The sequence below is a fragment of the Pongo abelii genome, chromosome 1 (genome assembly GCF_028885655.2).
Source record: "Pongo abelii isolate AG06213 chromosome 1, NHGRI_mPonAbe1-v2.0_pri, whole genome shotgun sequence".
Lineage (NCBI taxonomy): Eukaryota > Metazoa > Chordata > Mammalia > Primates > Hominidae > Pongo > Pongo abelii.
Window position 1 is genome coordinate 63472141 of NC_071985.2, and position 24659 is coordinate 63496799.

General features: G+C 34.1%; 1 protein-coding gene across 1 annotated transcript in view; it reads left to right on the plus strand.

Moving 5' to 3' along the window:
- The window catches only part of TPR (translocated promoter region, nuclear basket protein), a 61517-nt gene that overhangs the window by 20980 nt on the left and 15878 nt on the right, over positions 1-24659 (plus strand). Inside the window, exons 19-40 of the mRNA XM_024245851.3 lie at positions 983-1145; positions 2714-2848; positions 3355-3495; positions 4443-4608; positions 7309-7475; positions 8477-8629; positions 9078-9194; positions 10189-10392; positions 10676-10860; positions 11294-11441; positions 13369-13506; positions 13599-13730; positions 14989-15119; positions 16482-16692; positions 17561-17704; positions 18023-18221; positions 19180-19385; positions 19595-19656; positions 20190-20398; positions 21327-21599; positions 22382-22530; positions 23147-23230. Of these exons, the coding sequence (XP_024101619.2) occupies positions 983-1145; positions 2714-2848; positions 3355-3495; positions 4443-4608; positions 7309-7475; positions 8477-8629; positions 9078-9194; positions 10189-10392; positions 10676-10860; positions 11294-11441; positions 13369-13506; positions 13599-13730; positions 14989-15119; positions 16482-16692; positions 17561-17704; positions 18023-18221; positions 19180-19385; positions 19595-19656; positions 20190-20398; positions 21327-21599; positions 22382-22530; positions 23147-23230 (3517 nt within the window). The remainder of the gene's footprint in view (positions 1-982; positions 1146-2713; positions 2849-3354; positions 3496-4442; positions 4609-7308; positions 7476-8476; positions 8630-9077; positions 9195-10188; positions 10393-10675; positions 10861-11293; positions 11442-13368; positions 13507-13598; positions 13731-14988; positions 15120-16481; positions 16693-17560; positions 17705-18022; positions 18222-19179; positions 19386-19594; positions 19657-20189; positions 20399-21326; positions 21600-22381; positions 22531-23146; positions 23231-24659) is intronic.

Genomic DNA, 24659 nt, shown 5'->3' on the forward strand with positions numbered 1-24659 from the left:
CCCTTCCTAAGATTGAAGGACTGTTTCAGTAGGACTTCATTCTTTTATAAATGCACCAGACGATGAGAGAAATGGGAGCAAATTTTATTCCACCTTTTCTATTCTAGGTAGAAGAGAAGCAAGTGCTATGTAGTTTTAGGAGAATTAATTTTCTTGGTCACATCCAAAGAAATAATAATAAATATTTCATGATTATTTGTTATTAGATTCATTGAATGCATGTTAGTTTAGTTTGTTAGGACAACATTTATTTTTATATAGTACATGATAAAACTGTTTCTGTTTTATAGCAGGCAGGATATATTGCAGGCAGTTACCCCTATACGTCTAATAGTTCAGCAACCCCAATTAAAGCACTTCTTTTTTCTCTGTTGATACCTCTAGCCAGCCATTATCTAAGCTTTCAAGCACATAAGAAAATAAAACTGAGGATTATAGAAGAAAAAAGGATTAGCAAAAATCCATCACTAACCCTGTATAATAACTTAATTTGCATACTGCATTGTAGTGGGTGTCTAGTGTTATCCATATTGCGTTGTCATTATTTTAAATATAATTGATTTTTTAAAAATAAGATTAAAAAGTTACTTAGCATGAAATACTTTGCTTACTTAGAACTTGAACCACTACATTTGGAATTGGGAAAAAAGAAGGAAGGTTTTCATAAATCATAAAATTAACCCCTTTCCCATTTAGAAAAAAAAAGTGCAGCTTGCTGCCAGCGCTCATTTAATTTTACATAAGCATGCTGTTTGAGGTTGAGGCAAATCTGACAGATTTTCAGTGTGAAAATAAAACATGAAAACTTCCTGGAGTTATTTCTAAGCAGAACTCAACAGAAATATATATGATGTTACATTAGGATTAGAGACAGTATTCTCAGGGCATTTGGGGAAATGGGTTAAGCTATTGTGAAATTTCTTCAAGGAATTAAGCTAGGATATCATTTCAGTTACTTGTAGAATTACTTTTCTCATACCAGTTATGAAATGCTGCAAGATAATGTTGAAGGATATCGTCGAGAAATAACATCACTTCATGAGAGAAATCAGAAACTCACTGCCACAACTCAAAAGCAAGAACAGATTATCAATACGATGACTCAAGATTTGAGAGGAGCAAATGAGAAGCTAGCTGTCGCAGAAGTGAGTCCAATATCCCTTGTCCAACTTGCATTATAAGTTGCATTTGACATTTCTTTAGTTTTTACTTTGAATTTTACTCACTGATAGGACTTAGGTATTTAAGAAGTTTGTAGATTACACCAAGTAATTAATACATAGTTTGCAAATAGCCAGTGTGTGTTAGTGGGGTGATTGTTTCTATTAAGATAGAAGAGGGAAAGGAATTTGTTTTTCTGCTGGACTAAGATATACTCGCAAGTCTTGTATTTCAAAATAAATTTGTAGGTCAGGGTTTGGTTCTAACAAAGATAATTTTTTTTTTTTTTTTTTTTTTCCTTGAGACAGAGTCTCACTCTGTTGCCCAGGCTGGATTGCAGTGGCATGATCTTGGCTCACTGCAAGCTCCGCCTCCCAGGTTTACGCCATTCTCCTGCCTCAGCCTCCTGAGTAGCTGGGACTACAGGCGCCCGCCACCACACCTGGCTAATGTTTTGTATTTTTAGTAGAGATGGGGTTTCACTGTGTTAGTCAGGATGGTCTCCATCTACTGACCTTGTGATCCGCCCACCTTAGCCTCCCAAAATGCTGGGATTACAGGCATGAGCCACCGCGCCTGGCCAGATGAATATGTTTTATTCATTCTTGCTCATCTGTAATAAAAGGCAATATAAAAATTACATTGCATTGAATTTATATATCTGAATTTTAACTTGAATATAAATGTCCATTTGAAATTATTACTTTTAACTAAACACTTAGTTCTGTGATGATAAATTTTTTATATGGTTTTCTTTGTTATTCAGTTATCTCTTCTATCATTACTTGTAAGTTAGGTATAGTTGTCCCCCATTTTACCTGTGTAAAACAGACTCAAGAGCTAATGTATAATTTGCCTATTTTGGGACAGTCATGAGAGATGGGTTGGTTAGGACTTGAACCCATGTCTTATAATGCTCTTATAAGGCTGTATTCTTTATTTTTATCTTGCTCCAACTCCATTGTGAGGAGTGGGCAGCAGCATTTTTTCAAACTGGTAGAGCGAATTTTATCATTGATCATTTATATGAATCATTGTGTGTAAATAAGAGTACTTGTGTGTAAATATGAGTACTTTGAGCTTTCAAAACACTCTCCCTGGTCCCCTTGAGACTCAGACTCTCGGGGTTGAGGGGAGGGAGAAACTTTAAAAAGATCAATAATCACTTTTAAACAGGTACTTTGAAACCGGCTTGGATTCTAAAAGTTACATAATTTAATAGTAGTCAGGTATGATTATAGCAGTCATGCAATTCTACTTTCTTTTTCTCACATATTAAATTTTTCTTGCTGTTATTTTTTAAAGTGTGGATTGTTAGAGCCAGGAACCATAAGTATTTGTAATTGAAAGATTTTTTCATTGATCATCCCCAATAATTTTTGCTTCATACTTTAGCACATGAAACTAAGTTTTGTATTTCCTTATACGATGAGGAGGTATAGTCTCTAAGAGCATTAAAAAAAAGTAGTGATGTATGAATCATTTTAATTTTCTAATCTTAATACATTTGACACCATGTTTTTCAGCATTTTTTATTTCATTTCTACTTTAGGTAAGAGCAGAAAATTTGAAGAAGGAAAAGGAAATGCTTAAATTGTCTGAAGTTCGTCTTTCTCAGCAAAGAGAGTCTTTGTTAGCTGAACAAAGGGGGCAAAACTTACTGCTAACTAATCTGCAAACAATTCAGGTAACCAAATAAAAAGCCTATTTAGAAAAAATGTGTAAAAGTTAAATTTAGATTATTTTTGTATCCTCTCAATTTCCTTAAGTAGAAAATTTATCCATCACTTTTGTCATCCATTATGATCATTGAATTTTGCAGTTTATTAAGACATTTCAATATTTTAAATAAAATATTGAAAGAGAATTGATTGAAACCATACCTTGGTAAGTCCTCAGGTATATTTACAGTGTCCTGTGCAGTTTTACTATTTGTAAGATTAATCTTTGGTTTTTATTTTCTTTAAAACTTTGGGAAATCTGAATGATGATTATAATATATTCCATCTCTTTCCTGTATAATAGATGTTTTAATATGAAAAATACCAGAATACTTTCTTGATAAATACTGTAGATTTTAGCTGCTTCATGTAGAAATGGGTTGTAATACTGTAATTCTTTCTTGCCTTCAATTTTTATTTTTTTGTATTGCCTTTTTCTTAAGCATAACCAAAAATCTTTTCTTTGCTTTAGGGAATACTGGAGCGATCTGAAACAGAAACCAAACAAAGGCTTAGTAGCCAGATAGAAAAACTGGAACATGAGATCTCTCATCTAAAGAAGAAGTTGGAAAATGAGGTGGAACAAAGGCATACACTTACTAGAAATCTAGATGTGAGTCCATCAGAGTTCTGAATTTCTGTAGTGTGTTTATTATGTTCAGTAATTAATCTGGTGTGTGGACAGTCTGCCATCCAAGATGAAACATGATTTTGAAAAACTTTCTTACTAAGTTTTTCTTGCTTCACTCTATACCCAGTAATTTTTTTATTGGGTGCCATATATTGTGAGTTTTACCATGTTGGGTGCTGAATATTTTTGTATTCCTTTAAATCTTCTTGAGCTTTATTCTGAGATGCAGTAAAGTTAATTTAAAATGATTTGATTCTTTTGACTTTTGCCTTTTATGATGTATTAGGCGGGCCCAGAGCAATGTGCATTCTGGAACTGAGGCCAATACTTTCATGAGTACAAGTGCCAGTGTCCATTGCAATTGTGGGGTTTTTTTAGTCTGGCTGCGGAACAGGCATTATTCTTGACTTTCTTTGAGTGACAGGTATTCTTCACTCTTAATTCCTTTGGACAATTCTTCCCCTGTCTGGGGTAAGCTCCTTATATATTTGCAGCGATCGCTACTCTGATGAATATTTAAGGAGGACCCTCTGTAGAGCTCCAGGGTACTCTGTGTGTGCAGCTCTCCTGTCTTATATTCTGTCTTACAAATTTGAGCTGCTTTGGTCTCCCTGGACTCTCAGATCTGTGTTCTTAATTCAGAGAGTCTCTTGGGCTTTGCCTCATTTCCTCTTCCCTGTGTCATAGCCTGGAAACTTTTAAATCAGTAAACCAAGGCAATCTAAGGTTCACCACTTTTGTTTTCTGTCTCAGGGATCTCAGTTGTTTCACGTGTTTTGTCTGGTTTTTTTTGGCTGTTTCAGGTGTGACGGTAAATCTGTTTTCTGTTACTCTCTCTTGGCTGAGCTTCAAAGGTCTATAAAAAGATAGTTTGAACCTTTAGTTACTTAGGAACCTAAAGAGTATTATAAGATTGATGTATTTTATAGGTTCAACTTTTAGATACGAAGAGACAACTGGATACAGAGACAAATCTTCATCTTAACACAAAAGAACTATTAAAAAATGCTCAAAAAGAAATTGCCACATTGAAACAGCACCTCAGTAATATGGAAGTCCAACTTGCTTCTCAGTCTTCACAGAGAACTGGTAAAGGTAAATAAAATAAGTAGACCAATGTAATTGTAAATAAACAAGTACTTCTCAGGATTATAATATATTCTGTCAGTAAATAGCCTTATTCTTTGTGAATGCTAGTAAAATGAAACAAACAAACAAAGAAACCAAACTTTTTCTTTATATAGTGTTACTCAGTTTTGGGCCTAAACTAGTAAATTTGCTGTCTTAAAAGATTCAGAATAGTTTGGCTTGGCATTTGATCAAGGTATGTACCCAGTTTTCTAATTTTTGAAACTATTTGTTGATACTTCAAAAATTATTCTTTCTGAAGAGGGTTATTTGATTTTTTAACCTGGGCCCCTTGGAAATAAGGTTGCATACCAAATCTGCAAGAATAAGTTTCTCTTAAAGAATGAGTTGATTTGCGATCTCCTTTAAAGCAGTATTCCCAATATTTACTTGTTGGTAGCCTCAGGTAAAAGATTTGTTTCATAAATTTTGCTTCCCTTTTTAAATACATCATTTCAAGTTCAAAGCCTTTGTGTCTTTGATAATCTTTCTATATGGTTTTATTTCTTTTTTTTTTGAGACGGAGTCTCGCACTGTTGCCCAGGTTGGAGTGCAGTGGCGCGATCTCGGCTTACTGCAAGCTCCGCCTCCCAGGTTCACACCATTCTCCTGCCTCAGCCTCCCGAGTAGCTGGGACTACAGGCGGCTGCCACAACGCACAGCTAATTTTTTTGCATTTTTTTTTTTTAGTAGAGACGGGGTTTCACCATGTTAGCCAGGACGATCTCGATCTCCTGACCTTGTGATCTGTCCGCCTCAGCCTCCCAAAGTGCTGGGATTACAGGCATGAGCCACAGCACCTGGCCAGTTTTATTTCTTAACACAAGGAAAATAAATAACTAATAATTGTATGCAGACTTTCTGATTTACAGTTTTTCAACCTATGGTACAAAAGCAGTACACATTCAATAGAAACTACTTCAGTACAGTATTTGTTCAGTAAATTACATGCGATACTCAACACTTCATTATAAAATAGGCTTTGTGTTAGATGATTTTGCCCAACTGTAGGCTTAATGGAAGTGTTCTGAGCACATTTAAGGTAGTCTAGGCTAAGCTATAAGCTAAGCTATGGTGTTCAGTGAGTTAGGTATATTAAATGCATTTTCAACTCATGATAGTTCAAATTATGATGAGTTTATCGGGATGTGATCCCACTGGGAGTAGAGAAGCATCTCTCTGTATCTGTCCATATATACAGATGCATAAATATCTGATCCATATAAATAATGTTGATATCATGTGATAAAACATTGTTTCCAATTTACAGTTTTCTGCCTATTTTATGTACTTACAATAAAAGTTGGGCTAAATTTTAGATTTAAAATTTAGTGTTTTAGAGTAAATAATGTTTAATTATTGGGAGAACCCACCCCCAATATTTCAACGTAGGTTCTTTCTATTTTCCGTAAGTGTCGGCTGGCTGAGAAATAGAGACAGTACAAAGAGAGGAATTTTACAGCTGGGCCGTCAGGGGTGACATCACATATCTAAGACCTTGATGCCTGCCTGAGTCTCAGACCAGCAAGTTTTTATTAAGGGTTTTAAAAGGGGAGGTAGTGTAAGAATAGAGAGTAGGTACAAAGATCACATGCTTCAAGGAGCAAAAGCAGAACCACTGATAAGGATCTAACAAAGATCACAGGGCAAAGGGCAAAAGCAGAACCACTGATGAGGGTCTGTGTTCAGCGGTGCATGTATTGATAAACATCTTAAACAACAGAAAACAGGGTTCGAGAGCAGAGAACCGGTCTGACCACAAATTTACCAGGGCTGAGTTTTCCTAACCCTAGTAAGCCTGAGGGTTCTGCAGGAGACCAGGGCTTATCTCAGTCCTTATCTCAACTGCACAAGACAGACATTCCCAAAGCGGCTGTTCATAGACCTCCCCCCAGGGACACATTCTTTTCCCAGGGTATTAATATTCCTTACTAGGAAAAGAATTTAGCGATATCTCTCCTACTTGCACATCCGTTTATAGGCCCTCTGCAAGAAGAAAAATATGGCTGTTTTTGCTCAACCCCGCAGGCAGTCAGACCTTATGGTTGTCTTCCCTTGTTCCATAAAAATCGCTATTATTCTATTCTTTTTCAAGGTGCACTGATTTCATATTGTTCAAACACATGTTTTACAATCAATTTGTACAGTTATCACAGTGGTCTTGAGGTGACATACATCCTCAACTTAGGAAGATAATAGGATTAACAGATTAAAGATGGGCATAAGAAATTATAAAAGTATTATTTGAGAACTGATAAATGTCCATATTAAGATGAAGTCGTCACAATTTGTGTTCCTCTGCTGCGGCTCCAGCTGGTCCCTCCGTTCGGGGTCCCTGACTTCCTGTAACATTCAATAAATTAAGAATTCTGTCATTTCTTCGTATAGCTAACTCAGTTTAGTGGAAATATTTGATTGTTCTCTTTTGAATATCCTTTTCTTAATTTTTGTAACAGATTTAAAATATTAATATTTGATTTTTTTTTGTTTTTGAGGAAGTAACATAACAAAATACCTGCTTTTATTTTGGTATTCGGCATGGATTGAAATATATTTTCTAAGTATATCTATATTTGAATCTTAATGTTAATTTCATAAGCTTTTTATAACAGTCATCTCTAATACTGTTGAAAATGTTAATTTTAACAGAGCTGTTATGTCTTTTAGGTCAGCCTAGCAACAAAGACGATGTGGATGATCTTGTGAGTCAACTAAGACAGACAGAAGAGCAGGTGAATGACTTAAAGGAGAGACTCAAAACAAGTACGAGCAATGTGGAACAATATCGAGCAATGGTTACTAGTTTAGAAGAATCCCTGAACAAGGAAAAACAGGTATGTATAATTCTGAACTCAGAATTCAATCTCAACACATTTGTTAACTTGGTTTTTAGTAGCTAGAGGACTGCTTTGTAAGGCACTGGTATGAATTAGACCAGGGTCATTGCCTTTAACTTTGTGAAAGTACTTGAGTCTCATAAGCCAGATAAAACAAAAACACACAAAATTCATGAAGCAAGGAGGTTATCCTTGCTGTAGGAATGGTCTAGATCAAATGTTGAGGAGAATGAGAGGTGGGGATTGTTATTTGTCTTCTGGGTATGCATGCCTTCACAAGAGAGATGGCATTTGTGCAGGCAAAGCCTTGAATGAAGGTATCTGTATAGGCAAATAGAGTAGAAAGGTATTTTATGTAATGGGAACCCTCAGCCATGGTAGAAAGGCTTCAGGAGATGACAATTTGTAAAGTGAGTAGTGAGGGGATATAGTTATAAATGTAGTTGATAATCAAATGTGAAAGGTTTTGAATATCATGTTAAATTATATTCTGTAGGTTTATTAAGAGCCATTGATTTTTTTTAACATGTCATAATCAGATTTTTTTTTTTTTTTTTGGTTAGAAAATTAATGTGGTAGATTGGAAGATACAGTGTTCATTTTGAAAGCTGTAGCAATAGTCTAGGGCTTTAATTTTAAAAGATCCTTTTGTGGTTGACGTCATTGTAAAGAAATCAAAATGTGTGAGGAAAATACCTTTCGATTGTAGAATAGATGGATTTGGCAAGTGGATATGAGGATTGAGGGAGAAATGAGAGATTGGAAATTTCATTTCAAAAGAGAAAAATGGCCAGTAGCCAAGTTGAAAGGTAAATGCTTGTAGATTTATATGGTGTTTTTGCTTGTTGTTGAATCTTCTAATCACCTTTGATGGATTCTTTTTTTAATATACAAGAAACATTTTATTACTTCTCAAATTAGTTTTGATTTGGAGAAAATAATTGTATGACTTTAAATGTGTGTAATTTTTATATCCTACCATTTGTAATATGGTAAAGGTGACAGAAGAAGTGCGTAAGAATATTGAAGTTCGTTTAAAAGAGTCAGCTGAATTTCAGACACAGTTGGAAAAGAAGTTGATGGAAGTAGAGAAGGAAAAACAAGAACTTCAGGATGATAAAAGAAGAGCCATAGAGAGCATGGAACAACAGGTAAATAGGTTAACCATATTAATTTTTTTTTTTTTTTTTTTTTACTTGCAAGGGTTTGAATTCTTTTAACTAAGTCATTAGTTGCCATTTAGTTCATCTCAACAGAAATTTATTGAACACATAGGCAAAATTTTAGTTTTATGTTTTACTCTTTTCTGTACCTCTATATACATTTCCCATTGAAATTTTTAGACTACTTTACAGAAATAGGTATCAGTGGTTCTGTTTAAAAGCCCCTACCTGAGACTTGACTTTTGCAAATGTTAGGGAATGGATATGGAGTTGCAAAACCGATTATATCAGGGTGTAAGCATTTTAAATTTAGCAGCAGTTTTTTGGGCTAATTGGATCTTAAAAAATGAGACTTCAATTTAGTAACACTACAATACAGTATTTTCCAAGTAAGTTTGCAATTAATTTTGGTTTTAATCTTGTTCTTTCTACTTAGTTATCTGAATTGAAGAAAACACTTTCTAGTGTTCAGAATGAAGTACAAGAAGCTCTTCAGAGAGCAAGCACAGCTTTAAGTAATGAGCAGCAAGCCAGACGTGACTGTCAGGAACAAGTAAGTATAGCCAATTATTGAGAAATGAGCTTTGATCCTAGAGAATGATTCTTGAAGTATATTTATGCATTATGAGAACTGGTGGATCTTACAAAAATTCAAGATAATTTCCACTTTTGTGGAACTTAGACAAGACAAATTGAAAAGTATAGATGAAGGCTAAAAATAAATACATAGGGCAATATTCATTAACAAAGCAATCTTGACAATGGGAAAATAAAAACAGGACTAGGAGACTAAAATTTGTACTTGGCTCTCATTTGCGAAAATTATTTTACTATTATCCTTCACTAGATCTGATTATAAAAAGAGATACAGTTGATTAGAGGCAACCTTTCCTAACAAAACAAGAACCTCTTGATAACATTGTTAATGCGTTACCAAGTTTGCGCAGATATCTATATACTATTTATAAAATGTTAAAAAAGTATCATTATTTTGAGTGTATGTATGTATGTGCACACAGTGTTGAAGCTTTTTATAATTTTTTTATGAACAGGAAATGATAAAACAATTCAGGAGTCAGAGTTACTAAAATGGTAGGATGGGATAGAAGTACATTTGAGCATATTGGTAATGTTCTTAAGTTGGGTGTCATGTTAATAGTTTTTCATTTGCTTACTATTCTTTATTGCCTATATATATGTAACATGTATATTGCTATTTTAAAATGTAATACAGAGAAGAAATGCTTCAAAGTAAATTTCATTAAAATCAATGGATCTATAATTTAGTATTTATATAGCTGAGTTATGTTTAGCTTCTCATATCAAAAAGTTTGTCCAAATTGCTACAGTCTTCTAAGTTTCATTTCTGACAGTTTTATAATATTAAGTAACTAAAGCATTAACTTTTAATTATTTTCTTATTTTGCTACATTTAGATTGTCTTTACTTTTATTATTTAAAAAGTCCAATGTGTATCTTTGGACAAGTCCTAACTAGTTTTATGGATTTTTAATCTTTGTTATCAATTGGGTAATAATTTCTTACAGGCTAAAATAGCTGTGGAAGCTCAGAATAAGTATGAGAGAGAATTGATGCTGCATGCTGCTGATGTTGAAGCTCTACAAGCTGCGAAGGAGCAGGTTTCAAAAATGGCATCAGTCCGTCAGCATTTGGAAGAAACAACACAGAAAGCAGAATCACAGTTGTTGGAGTGTAAAGCATCTTGGGAGGAAAGAGAGAGAATGTTAAAGGTATTATTGTAAATCTGAATAGAATGTTCTGTCAAATTGAAAGAGTTGTTTTTTTATTTATTTTTTAATGTTTTGAGATGGAACCTCGCTCTGTCACCCGTACTGGAGTGCAGTGGCGTGATATTGGGTCACTGCAATCTCCGCCTCCCGGGTTCAAGCAATTCTCCTGCCTCAGCCTCCCAAGTAGTCGGGATTACAGGCGTTAGCCACTGCACCTGGCCAAGTTGTTTTTTTAAAATGTGCATTGGAAAATCTGCTATTCTGATAGACTCTTGGCTTGCAGGATGAAGTTTCCAAATGTGTATGTCGCTGTGAAGATCTGGAGAAACAAAACAGATTACTTCATGATCAGATCGAAAAGTTAAGTGACAAGGTCGTTGCCTCTGTGAAGGAAGGTGTACAAGGTCCACTGAATGTATCTCTCAGTGAAGAAGGAAAATCTCAAGAACAAATTTTGGAAATTCTCAGGTAAATCATGTTCTTAACTGCTTCATTTCTGTGGTATAACAACTATGAAATGAAACTACAAATGCATAAATTAGAGAAAAAGACTATACATGATTTTGATATAAAGTTCATTCTTTTATTTGTCAAAAAACTCATAACTTTTAACATTTACACATATTAAACAAGTGACTTTAAAGTTGAATCTGATAGTAAGAACTAGAGCAGTTTTCTCTTGAAAAACTAAATGCCTTTCAGATCATTTTAGAGATAAACATTCTAAAGCCAGTGTCTATAGAAGAAAATAGAAATACATCTCCCATTATTATTTATTATTAATGAAAACGTGTAATAGTTATTAAAGTCAATGATTTTTTTCATCTTACCAAATTACCTACGTTTTGAAATGTTGGCTTTTTAAAATTCACGTAAAATTTTAATATCTGTATTTTTGTAGATTTATACGACGAGAAAAAGAAATTGCTGAAACTAGGTTTGAGGTGGCTCAGGTTGAGAGTCTGCGTTATCGACAAAGGGTTGAACTTTTAGAAAGAGAGCTGCAGGAACTGCAAGATAGTCTAAATGCTGAAAGGGAGAAAGTCCAGGTAGGTATACTAAGCCTTAAGAAAGCACTTGTTAAATCAAAAGAGAAGCACTCATTTATATCTCTACCATTTAACGTAACGTAAAATTTAACTTGAAGTAAGCGTTCTTCTAAAGTTGTAAATTCATTAAGCATTTGTTAAAGACTAATACAATATAGTGCTTAAAAATAAAGGCTCTGTAACCAAACTGTCTGGTTTCAGATTCTAGCTTCATCATTAGCTGTGGCCTTGGGTACGTTGTTTAACTTCCCTGTTCTTTGTTTCTTCATCTGCAATATTTGATAATAATGAGGATTAATTGAGTTTGTGCACATGAAGCATTTAGAAGCATGACTGGTATGTAGTGGGTGCTTAATAAATTCCACCTATCTTAATTTATTATAGTTATGGTTTATACATGTGGATAGTCATTCTAGGATAAAGTGATTTAAACTGCTACAGAATATCTTTCTCACCCAAGGAGCAAAAAGTATTAAAAACTAACAACCAAAGGAAAAGAAGCTGTGGTAGTGAAATGGATGGTAATAACACAAGCTTGACTCCTTACCCGACACTACCACCCAAAGCTTATTGTTGAGTCACTTCATTCTTAGGAGCTACAGTAATATACCCCCACATCTAGAAGGAAGGAAATTAAGATCTTAAAACATTTACCTTCTTTTAACTGATGAGTAGTCAAAATGACTGTTAAGAAGAAACCATTGATCAGGGAAAAGTAAATAATGAAGTTTATGGGATTTATGTGTTCAGCAAAAGCTAAAGGTTCCAGAATTATATACTGTTTAATTCAAATGTATCTCACCGTGGAAATAATAGAGCCTCCAGTTCAATAGAGTTAATACTTGGAGGAAAAGGGACAGAATCAGAGTCTCTAACAAAGACTGCATATTGTTTCAGTCTTTTCTGCTTCGTTTTTTATTCCTTTGGGCTATAGAAAGTAAATACTAGAAAAAGCCCGCCCATGAACAAGTTCACAGGGGGAAACCAACTCTTAAATACAGGAAGGAGAGAGTCAACAAGTAACATAGATTATATAAAAAATAATATAATGGGCCAGGCGTGGTGGCTCATGCCTGTAAACCCAGCACTTTGGGAGGCCGAGGCGGGTGGATCACGAGGTCAGGAGATTGAGACCATCCTGGCTAACACGGTGAAACCCCGTCTCTACTAAAAATACAAAAAAATTAGCTGGGCATGGTGGCGGGCACCTGTAGTCCCAGCTACTCGGGAGGCTGAGGCAGGAGAATGGCGTAAACCCGGGAGGAGGAGCTTGTAGTGAGCCAAGATCACACCACTGGACTCCAATCTGGGCAACAGAGCGAGACTCTGTCTCAAAAAATAATAATAATAATAACGTAATGTCTGTGTAAGCATGAACAGTGTAGCATGGCAACCATGAAATATGCTATAGCTTTAAAAATAGTGGGGGAAGAAAGTAATACCAAGTGCAGAAGATGGATAATTATAACCTATGAGAAGGAAAAAATTCTTCACAAATAATTCAGTAAAATTTCTCATAGCCAAAGTGATAAAACAATGGATCAAAATGAAGAGAGATTTCTGAACAAGAGGGAGTAAACTGAGGATTAGAATAACATTTTAGAACTAATGAATTTAGTGCAGCAAGGAAAAAAGATACAGAAAAGTAAATAGAGATTTGGATTAATGTTTTTACCTAATGTTAATACTTTGTTGGTGGGATTTGTAGCGTCTTTTCACTTTTATCTTTGTAATTCTTGTATTTGTTTAAAGTCTGCAGTTAGTATGCCTCACAGAAAAGTAAACGTGAACTTTCAAAAATTTTAGTTCTAAAAGTTGAAACTTAAATCCTCTTTACTTTGTCATAGGGAGGATTTGAGCTCATAGGAACAGGTAGACTTTCAACTATTGTTAGATGTTGGTATGTATATTTATTTGAAATGTTTAGGTAACTGCAAAAACAATGGCTCAGCATGAAGAACTGATGAAGAAAACTGAAACAATGAATGTAGTTATGGAGACCAATAAAATGCTAAGAGAAGAAAAGGAGAGACTGGAACAGGATCTACAGCAAATGCAAGCAAAGGTTTGTTCCTTGGTTATCAAGAGTGGAAGCATGTTATTTTTAATAATAAATGAATTTTTACATTTGTTGTTAAATATTGGCATGATTTTTAGGTGAGGAAACTGGAGTTAGATATTTTACCCTTACAAGAAGCAAATGCTGAGCTGAGTGAGAAAAGCGGTATGTTGCAGGCAGAGAAGAAGCTGTTAGAAGAGGATGTCAAACGTTGGAAAGCACGTAACCAGGTAAATGCAGTTAAAACTCTTCCAAAACATGGAAACACGTGTTTTTAATAATAGGGGAAACTTAGGGGAAAAAAATATTTGAGGAACTAGTGAAAATTATTGTGTTTATTAGTGAAAGTCTATTATGTTATTAATACATGTAAATACATGACAGATGTTAAACTTATAACCCAATTTATAAAAAATTTTGGTTACATTATATATATTTCTAAAAAGCAGTTATTTTCCATAATTTTAAAGTTTTAGGCTTTCATTTTATCTCTAAAATATTTTTATACATGAAAATAGAAATCTGAGGCCAGACATGGTGGCTCATGCCTGTAATCCCAGCACTTTTGGAGGCCAAGATGGGAGGATTGCTTGAGCCCAGAAGTTTGAGACCAGCCTGGGCAATGTAGTGAGACTCCATCTCTACAAAAAGTTAAAAATTAGCTGGGCATAGTGGTACATGCCTGTAGTCCCATCTACTTGGGAGGCTGAGGTCAGAAGATTACTTGAGCCCAGGAGGTCGAAGCTGCAGTGAGTTGTGATCATGCTACTGCATGCTAGCCTGGGTGAGAGAGGGAGACACTGTTTCAAAAAAAAAAAGCAAAATAGGAATCTGTATAATTTATTGAATTTATTAAAGCACTTTAAAAAGACTTGTTCACTGGAACGTTTTTAGGGAGATGAAACCATGTAACATACTGTGGTTTGAAACTCCAGCCCTTTATTCAAACAAAAGGTTAGAAATCTGCCTTGCATGTATTATTTATATGACTTGGGAGAGTTTCTTAACCTCTTGAAGCTTTAGTTTTCCCTTATCACCTTTCATGTGATAAAAATTTAACAAATGTGAAGCACATTACCTGGCATCTACAGAAGGTTTGTGTGTTTAACTTGTAATGCATTGTCTATAATTTTTTTCTTGTAAATGTCACTTCAATGAAATTAGGTACTTAATATTGAAAGTTTTGATTCTTCAGATCCCTGTATTTGGCTTCATTGTAACTAATATGAAATGTTTATTCACAAATATGAAAAAATAATGAGCATTTAATGACATTTGATTTTTTTTTTTTTCCTCCTGTATTTTGGGTAGACTTCTTAGCCAAACAAGCCAAAGCTTAGTTTGATCTTAGTATCTTGTAGTTCCATGCTTGATTACTTTACATGCAGGACACCTAATGTAAACATAATCAGATATTCTGCCATTTTATTATAGCACATTTGTTTCATAAAACCTAAAAAAATCAAGTATGCATTTTTGTTATTCTAGCATCTAGTAAGTCAACAGAAAGATCCAGATACAGAAGAATATCGGAAGCTCCTTTCTGAAAAGGAAGTTCATACTAAGCGTATTCAACAATTGACAGAAGAAATTGGTAGACTTAAAGCTGAAATTGCAAGGTATATGGAAAGAAGCCTTAAATCATTTATAATATATAAAATCTTAAAGAAGTTTATTTTACTTATTTACATGACTCCCCAAGTGCCTGCCTCCTGGTTTTAGAAAGAATGGAAAGTGCTAGAGCACCTATATCTGACTTCCATCTACTTTGTAGAGTCAAGCAGTGATTTAATATTATGCCTTTGTATATAAAATATATATGAGACTATCCTCATAATTATTTCTCTATATTTTATTTTTTAAAGAGCTACTCAGTGGAAGTCTAAAGCTAAATTTACAGCTATCAAAAACTTACAAGGAGGTTTTTTTTTCTTTTGGTTAGCTTTTATTTGTGACTCTATAAGGGAAGTGGGTTTTATTACTTTGGCTTTTGTGTTCCTTTTTGTGGAGAACAGTGTTTCCCTCTGTTGCCCAGGCTGGTCTCAAACTCCTGGGCTCAAGCTGTCTTCCCACTTCTGCCTCCCTAAGCGCTGGGATTACAGGCATGAGCAATCATGCCTGGCCAAGGGAAGCTTGTAAGTCTAATTTTTTCTCACATGAACTAATAGCAAAGTATTGCCCCCTTAAAATTAAGAAATTAAATGTTAAAATTAATGTTTCTGGTTTACCTTTTGTAAGCTTTAGTGTAATTTGTCCATATCATGGTCCCATTTATATATTGCTTTACAACTTACAAATTTTTGTGATATATATACATACATTCTCTTTATAGCAATCATCTAGCATGTTAAGTATGAGAGTTATATTTTAATCTTAAAAATGAGGAGCCTAAGATTCAAAAAGATTGACTACCTAATTCAGGCCATCTGATTTCAAGTTCAGTTCAGGATATAGTACAGGGGTTGGCAAACTATAGTCCATAGACCAAATGTGGCCCATGATTTGGTTTTGTACAGCCTATAAGCTAAGAATGATTTTTATATTTTTAAAGCATTGTTTAAGAAAAATGCAGCAAAGACTTTGTGGCTTGCAAAGCATAACGTTCTATCCGGCCCTTTTACAGAAAAAATTTGACAATGCTCAATGTAGTAGAAAGATTGTAGGTTTTGCTCTTAAAGCAAGTCTGAATTAAAACCTGGGTACCATCACTTGATTTTAGTTTGTAAAATTGCGCATGTTACTTGACCATTGGTAGCTCTGTTTTTCTCATCTCTAAAATGTGCATGTAAACCTATGTAATAAGATCTTGCCGAAGGGCTGTAAATTTGTAAGGTCTTACCTTTGAAGTATATGGGTATTTTTTAGGATTTAAAAAAAAAAAAAAAGTTATTAAAGCAGTATAACATACAGTTACATTGAACTTCAGACTTTGAAAAGCGTCTCATATATTTAATCTTTCTTCTTTCCTCCATTTTTTAAAGATCAAATGCATCTTTGACTAACAACCAGAACTTAATTCAGAGTCTGAAGGAAGATCTAAATAAAGTAAGAACTGAAAAGGAAACCATCCAGAAGGACTTAGATGCCAAAATAATTGATATCCAAGAAAAAGTCAAAACTATTACTCAAGTTAAGAAAATTGGACGTAGGTACAAGACTCAATATGAAGAACTTAAAGCACAACAGGATAAGGTATTTTGAACAAGCTTATCTTACAAAAAAAAATTAGGATGAATGTTACGAAATCTTATTTCTTTGTAATTTTGAATATTACTAGCTTTTAGATACTAAACTCGTGTAAGCATATATGATTATTTAAGATTAGTTCTTTAATATGTCTGAAAATGCATTATAAACGCACACATTTTGGTAAATACTAGATAGTTCAGTCTTCACCTTTCAAATACTCTCCATTTTCAAAGCTATGTTCCTATAACTTATTGCTAATTAGAATTGTGTATATTTAAAAATGATGACTAATCTGGTTTTGTATAGTTTTAAATAAATTGTTTATGTTAACCACCTATCAAAAAAATTCAGAAATCTTTATTATATTTATATTTTGAATCTAGATATTGTTTTTAATTCCTGAAGGTAAGAAATTTGTATGTTGAAAATTATATATTTCATGTTGGATTAGAAAATAAATATAAAGAAAAAAATTCACAATTACTACCCCTTTGTTTTAGCCACTATTGGTACATTAGTATCCCTTTTCATACATGTAAGCGACGTGTTTTTCCAAAGAAATAATATTATATGCTTATATTCTTTTGTATGCTTTTTTCACTTGATTCATTATCATGAAAATACAGTTAAGTGTTGAAAATTCAACTATAATGCATCATTTTGATTAGCTGTTTAGTATTCAGTTATGTGGAAAACCATAACTAGTTCCCCATTTTTGGAGATTACAGTTGTTTCATAGAAAATTCTGTTTTGAATACCTTCAGGGATAAAATTTCTTTGCAAAGCTGTGATTATTCTCTTAGACAAACTTGCAGAAATGGAATTACTGAATATAAATATGTAAGTGTATTATTACTGTTTGTTGTCTTAGGTTATGGAGACGTCGGCTCAGTCCTCTGGAGACCATCAGGAACAGCATGTTTCAGTCCAGGAAATGCAGGAACTCAAAGAAACGCTCAACCAAGCTGAAACAAAATCAAAATCACTCGAGAGTCAAGTAGAGAATCTGCAGAAGGTATGAGTGTGAGAACAGTCTGTTCCTAATTCTTTCCTGTTATGCACCTAAAGAAATATGTGTTAACTACTGACACTTTCTCTTACCATGTGGGAATGGATACATTTTATTCTTTTTACTTTGAATGGCTCATGTATGTAAGTAGTACCCAATCATCTTCAATTGTGCATTTAGTTGGTCTGACCACCATTTTTATACTTATACTTCCATTTAATCTTTTAAAAAGCAAATTAATAAGTTATACTTTAAGTTGCTACGACATACAGTTTATATTGAAATGATTGAATTCCATGGTGAATACTTTGTTTTCCTTTAAAGACATTATCTGAAAAAGAGACAGAAGCAAGAACTCTCCAGGAACAGACTGTGCAACTTCAGTCTGAACTTTCACGACTTCGTCAGGATCTTCAAGATAGAACCACACAGGAGGAGCAGCTCCGACAACAGATAACTGAAAAGGAAGAAAAAACCAGAAAGGCTATTGTAGCAGCAAAGTCAAAAATTGCACACTTAGCTGGTAAATATCTGTTTTGAGTTTGAACTTGGTAGTGAAAGTTGATTATGTGTTGCAGGCTTAAAACTAAATGGAATAGAAATAAAAGGTATCTACTATGAAGGGTGTTTGTGTGTGTGTGTGTGTGTGTGTGCGCGCGTGCTTTAAATATTAGGAATAATTAGTTGGACACAAAGAGCAATCCTAATTTTCAAGTGATGAGGATATCCTTGATATGATGAAATTTTTCTCAATTGTTGGCTGGCAGTAGATAATGGAGTACTGCTATCCTTTTGCTTTCATGAATAACAATTCTATCTTGTGACAGAGATCCTTTGAGCCCAGACCGTGCTGTCTAGAAACTTTATGTAGACTGCATAAAGATCTTTACCAGCCCAGGGATTTTTTTGTGCCTCATTTGGTGGAGGGCCCCTCTAGCTCTTCAGGGAGAGTATCATGTCAAATTTATGAAGAACCTAGTTCTTCAAGGCTCAGGGCTTTATTCAGCCTTGCCTATCAGTCTGCTGAGTAGTTAAATAAAAAGTCAGTTGGATTTTGTTACAGGCATTTTTTTTAAATGATCTCTAAGACAATGTCCTAACAACTTAATTGATTTTAAAAGTTCTTGAATTATTTTTAAACAGTGCTGTAGATTATATGAAATAAAAATTTTGCAATTCATAGTAATGAATTGAATGATACATTGAAATATAAACGGGCTTCTGTTAACTAGGATCTTTAGCTTTTTGAGATTTTAGTTAGGAAAAAGTAAATTTTTATGTTGAAGTATATTTTATATTCTAGTAATAAGTTAAAACATGAATGTACTTAGAGCTTTGCTCATTGAGATGTATGGTGTATCATAACTAATGTAGATGTTATAGTAGTAGAATCTGATGTGACCATGTGCCAATTAAGTGCATAAATGCTGTTTTAAATGTTTGATTATAATATTAGTATAATCACCTGGTTACTTCTTTAGGTGTAAAAGATCAGCTAACTAAAGAAAATGAGGAGCTTAAACAAAGGAATGGAGCCTTAGATCAGCAGAAAGATGAATTGGATGTTCGTATTACTGCTCTAAAGTCCCAATATGAAGGTCGAATTAGTCGCTTGGAAAGAGAACTCAGGGAGCATCAAGAGAGACACCTTGAGCAGAGAGATGAGCCTCAAGAACCTTCTAATAAGGTGATTAGCTAATTCTTCTTAAGTAACAAATTGTTTTTCTTTGTACATTTTACTTGAAAGTGCTTGGTGATATAGGAGCCTTTGTGAGTGAATTTTGGCTAAAATTCAACATATTGCAGAGAGAATTAACAATAATGAAAATTTTTTTGTGGCATTTTTAGTGGACTCTTGTGGGCTAGGAACAACAATCAAGAGCTTTCTCTTTATAGGTCCCTGAACAGCAGAGACAGATCACATTGAAAACAACTCCAGCTTCTGGTGAAAGAGGAATGTGAGTTTTAGTTATTTCATAGTCTGTTATTTTTCTTTTAAAGCTCAGGGAATATCTAGTGATCTTTCTGTTTAGGAAAAAGAAATCTGTGTATTCTATTGTAAAAACATGCACTAAAGAGTTATTTTCTCTGCAGAACTGTATCGTGTATTTGCCAGCTTGTTTTCACCTTACTTTCAGTCCTATCAGATGAAGCTTTGTGACAGAGAAAACGTCTCTCATCTTTTAGTTTATAGTTGGTTTCTGAGTTAGGCTGCTACTGATTTTCCCCGTGATGTTACATGATGACAGATAGAAAATGCTGGGCTGAGACTTGGGTTCAGCAATTCAACAGCTAGATACATTTTACATTGTCAGGATGCACCACTCTGGAGCATTCCCTGTGTAGTTTTTAATGCTTAAATTCAAAACAGCTTTAATAAGGCTCTGAAATATTTAGTGAACAAAAAATGGAGACCTGTACTCACTGTGTTTTTAAAAGTATTTGTGTAATAATTTGTTACTGATTATTCTTGCATTTTCTCCTCTATAAGTGCCAGCACATCAGACCCACCAACAGCCAATATCAAGCCAACTCCTGTTGTGTCTACTCCAAGTAAAGTGACAGCTGCAGCTATGGCTGGAAATAAGTCAACACCCAGGGCTAGTATCCGCCCAATGGTTACACCTGCAACTGTTACAAATCCCACTACTACCCCAACAGCTACAGTGATGCCCACTACACAAGTGGAATCACAGGAAGGTTAGTAAAATAATACAGATCTGATTAGACTGATTGCTTATTTAGATTTATTATGAGAAGATGACAGTAATTTCAAAGATAAATGAAGCATCCACTACAGCTGAAGTCACGTCATTGTAAAAATGGGTGTTTAATATTTGAAGGACATACTTCTAGGACCAAAATTTTCACTTGTAATGACAAAGAATATATGAAATCCACTTTGGAAAATCATACTGAATTACTGGCTCAACCCAACATGGCTTTCTCACTGAAACTGACCATTTCATTGCTTTCTTCAATTTTTTCCCATGACACTCTGTTACTCATTACAGCAATTACAACTTTGTATTTTATTCTGTGGTATACATGCTTTTTACTCCACTACATTGAGCTCCTGAAGGGCAAAAATCTTGGCTTCTTATTGTTTAATCCCTTTACCTAACTCCACAGTAGGTGTTCAGTAAAACTTTGCTACCTGCATATTTCCTTAGATTCTTATCTTGACAAATGTTAGAATTCAGTAAATTATTCAAGTATTTCTGTGCTATGAAAGTAGAGAATGTTTTATTTCAGCTACATCCAATAAACTAAATATATTACTAATTAAATTTACCGTTATATCAATTAAAAACAAAATGATGCTTAATGAAAAATTCTAATTTTACTTTGAGCTTAATTTCATTAATTTTATTCAACAGTAATTTAAATGAATAGATGCAAAATCAGTTACAGATATTTATTCAGGCAACATTTTATTGCATGCTACCATATCAATTACATAGGGAACATAAAAATGTGTAATACATTACCTTTACCCACAATGTATTTGTCTACCAAGTGCCAAGAGAATCTGTGTGAAAGGTGACATGTACCACAGAAAAAGAAGGATAATTTCAGCTTCAATAAAAGTAGAAGGCTTATATTCAGCATTATAATTATTTTTCAGCCATGCAGTCAGAAGGGCCTGTGGAACATGTTCCAGTTTTTGGAAGCACAAGTGGATCCGTTCGTTCTACTAGTCCTAATGTCCAGCCTTCTATCTCTCAACCTATTTTAACTGTTCAGCAACAAACACAGGCTACAGCTTTTGTGCAACCCACTCAACAGAGTCATCCTCAGATTGAGCCTGCCAATCAAGAGTTATCTTCAAACATAGTAGAGGTTGTTCAGAGTTCACCAGTTGAGCGGCCTTCTACTTCCACAGCAGTATTTGGCACAGGTAAAATTAATTTTAAAATGAAGTCAGAGTAGACCTATGCATTTATAAGATCTTGAGTATATCTTGAGTATATATATTTTGAGTATTCTCTGTACAAATGAAGTTAGAATAGACCTACGCAATTATAATATCTTGGATAAAATACGTATCACAGGTATTCTTTGTGCATACTTGCTTCCTACCGGGAATTAGAATGAATGAATATATTACTAACATTTTATTTCATGTTTACTACTGAATATGACTATTTTAAATCAGTTGTTTGTCATTAAGATGATTCTCCCCCCTCCAGTTATTTTTTTTTTACTGGTTTTACATATTAATGCAAAATATAGTGTATATAATTTAACGGAGGTCCTGAGGACTAAAAGACACCTAAGATAAGACTGAATACTGATTTACATACAGTGTACATTTTTTCTTATTCAAGGAGTCCTGAGTTTATAGAAGGTCCCATGTAAACTTTGTAGATAACAACATATTAGTACAATCTCAGTGAATTAGATATATTGTAAAAATTGGCTGGCTTTATTAAGCAAAGCTTGGGTTGGTATAAAAACATTGACTCAGAGCATAAGTTGCTCTTTGTTTACCCATAGCTTAGCAGAAACAAATTATGTTGATGGACATTGATCTAGGAGTTGATTGATTGTATTTTAGTAATCTGTACAATTAAATGTTTACTGTGTTCTCCTTTCGTTAAGTGACCGTATTGGGTAAATTATCTTTATCTAAATTGAGTTATTATCATGCTCTAATTCAAGATTTATGTAATTTCAAAGTTTCGGCTACCCCCAGTTCTTCTTTGCCGAAGCGTACACGTGAAGAGGAAGAGGATAGCACCATAGAAGCATCAGACCAAGTCTCTGATGATACAGTGGAAATGCCTCTTCCAAAGAAGTTGAAAAGTGTTACACCTGTAGGAACTGAGGTGCGTAAAGTTCTTTCTGTCTATTTTAACTTTTTCCAGTAGAGTTAAGGTACTTTTTTCAGTTATAGCCTAAAGAAAATTAACCTTTTGGGGCCAAAATGTATTATCTGGAAAACACTTTTATTGAACTTTCTACGAAGATTCCACTGACAACCCAGGTATTATTACCAACAGTGTTTTTTATATTCTTGCATATCTTTAATTGAATTTGTTTCTATTTCAATAAAAAAACACAGTCATAAAAACATAAGTTGAATTTCATCTCAAAGTTTCGAAGTCTCATGGACATAAACTGTTACCTGCTATCTTTTTCTAAGATTAGCCAAAATTATATTCCTTTTTGTTGTTAAAATTAAATCGTAATGAAGCAGGTTTCAAATCAAACATTAAGGCTACTAAATTAATTGTATTAGCGCGTATTAATGTTCATAAACCTTACTTTGTGTATACTGAGGAAGAATGTGATTATAATTTTTAAATAAAATTTTCTTATTTTTCTATAGTTTCATAAAATTATAGATTTGAAGGGTTTTTTCAAATGAGAGAACTAACAAAAACAGGTAACCCTTCATCTACTACACTGATATGGTTAATATATTAGTGTATTATGATACAGGAAGAAGTTATGGCAGAAGAAAGTACTGATGGAGAGGTAGAGACTCAGGTATACAACCAGGATTCTCAAGATTCCATTGGAGAAGTAAGTAAAAACATACCTAAAGTAGCAAACTGTTGCTTTTCGTGAATGAAATTAGCTTTGACAAATTGAAACATTATTTGGTCTTTTTTTTTTTAACTTGTTCTTATTATATTTAATGAAATACTACTAGAATTAATGATTGCAGAGTCTGTTTTCTTTTACTCCTATGAGTATAGTGTACTGCCTTCTAAACTTATATTAAAGAAATGTTTTTGTTCATATATAGCACAGATTTCCAGATTTTTTAGAGTTGTGAGCCAAGATTTTTCACTATTTTAATTACATGGAATACAAGAGTGCTGGTTGCATCTTGAGTTAATTTATAGTGCCCCATTTGCTGGTTCTCTCTTACTCCCCTGTATTATTTCCCTTACAGAATTAAAGTAATCCATAAAAGGAAATGGATTTATGCACCTCTTCATTTTTTGATCTTTCATTGAGGTTCCTCTAGAGCAGTTTTACTAGCGGAGAGAATATAGACCCTGAAGTTACAAAGCATGAGGTGTCATTCCTAGCTCCACCACTAGGAAGCTTTGTGACTGTAAGCATGTCATTAATTCCCTGCATTGTCTCATTTGTCAAAAAATATAATTTTTAGGATTGTAAAATACCTAAAGTAGTACCTGCCACATATTAGGCACTCAGAATATTATTACTTTCCTTTCTACCTTCTGTCCCACAAAACAAGAATTCATATTGTCATTGAGAAGACCACCAGGGTGGCTAAATAGTGTTTAATAGAAAGGGGAGCTTTATTAGTGATATTATTTTGCTAATGAGGGAGAAATAGTCTCCAGCATGGACCAAAGGTGTTCTGTCTTCACACAGGGCAGGGACAGGTGTGGTTTTATACCTCACAGGGTCCTTATTACACAATAGAGTCATACATATTCAGCAGGTTTTGGGGAAACGCTATACATATTTATGAGGGGAACTGAGCATATGCACAGTAGGTAAATATATATAATATACATCCCATGTTCACTTTGGGGCAGGGTTTTAGCACGAAAATGAGCTGGAATTTGGCTCTTTACGTGAAGAGTGAACAAAAGGTGAACTACAGGACACAAAGACAGTTTGTGCACAGCCTCTTTAAGCAGGTTGAAACTAGCTTAAAGTGTCTGCAGTTGCTTGCCAGTGCTCTCTACAGTCAGAGTTGTAGTGGTCTGGATTGTAAATCAGAGATGGGAGTCTGATAACTTGCCCAATAGCTCCAGTTAGAGGAGTTTAGCAAAGGCCTATCTTTTTTTTATTGTAATCATACGAATTTAGAAATTTACCATGCCAGCCAGGCCCTGAACCCTTGACCTACGGGTAACTTTTGTTTCCTTAACCTTAGGGTTTGTCTTAGTTGACAAAATGGCATCTATTTTGGTCTCTCAAAACACAATATATGATAGTAATTAAATATCAATATTTATCACAGAAC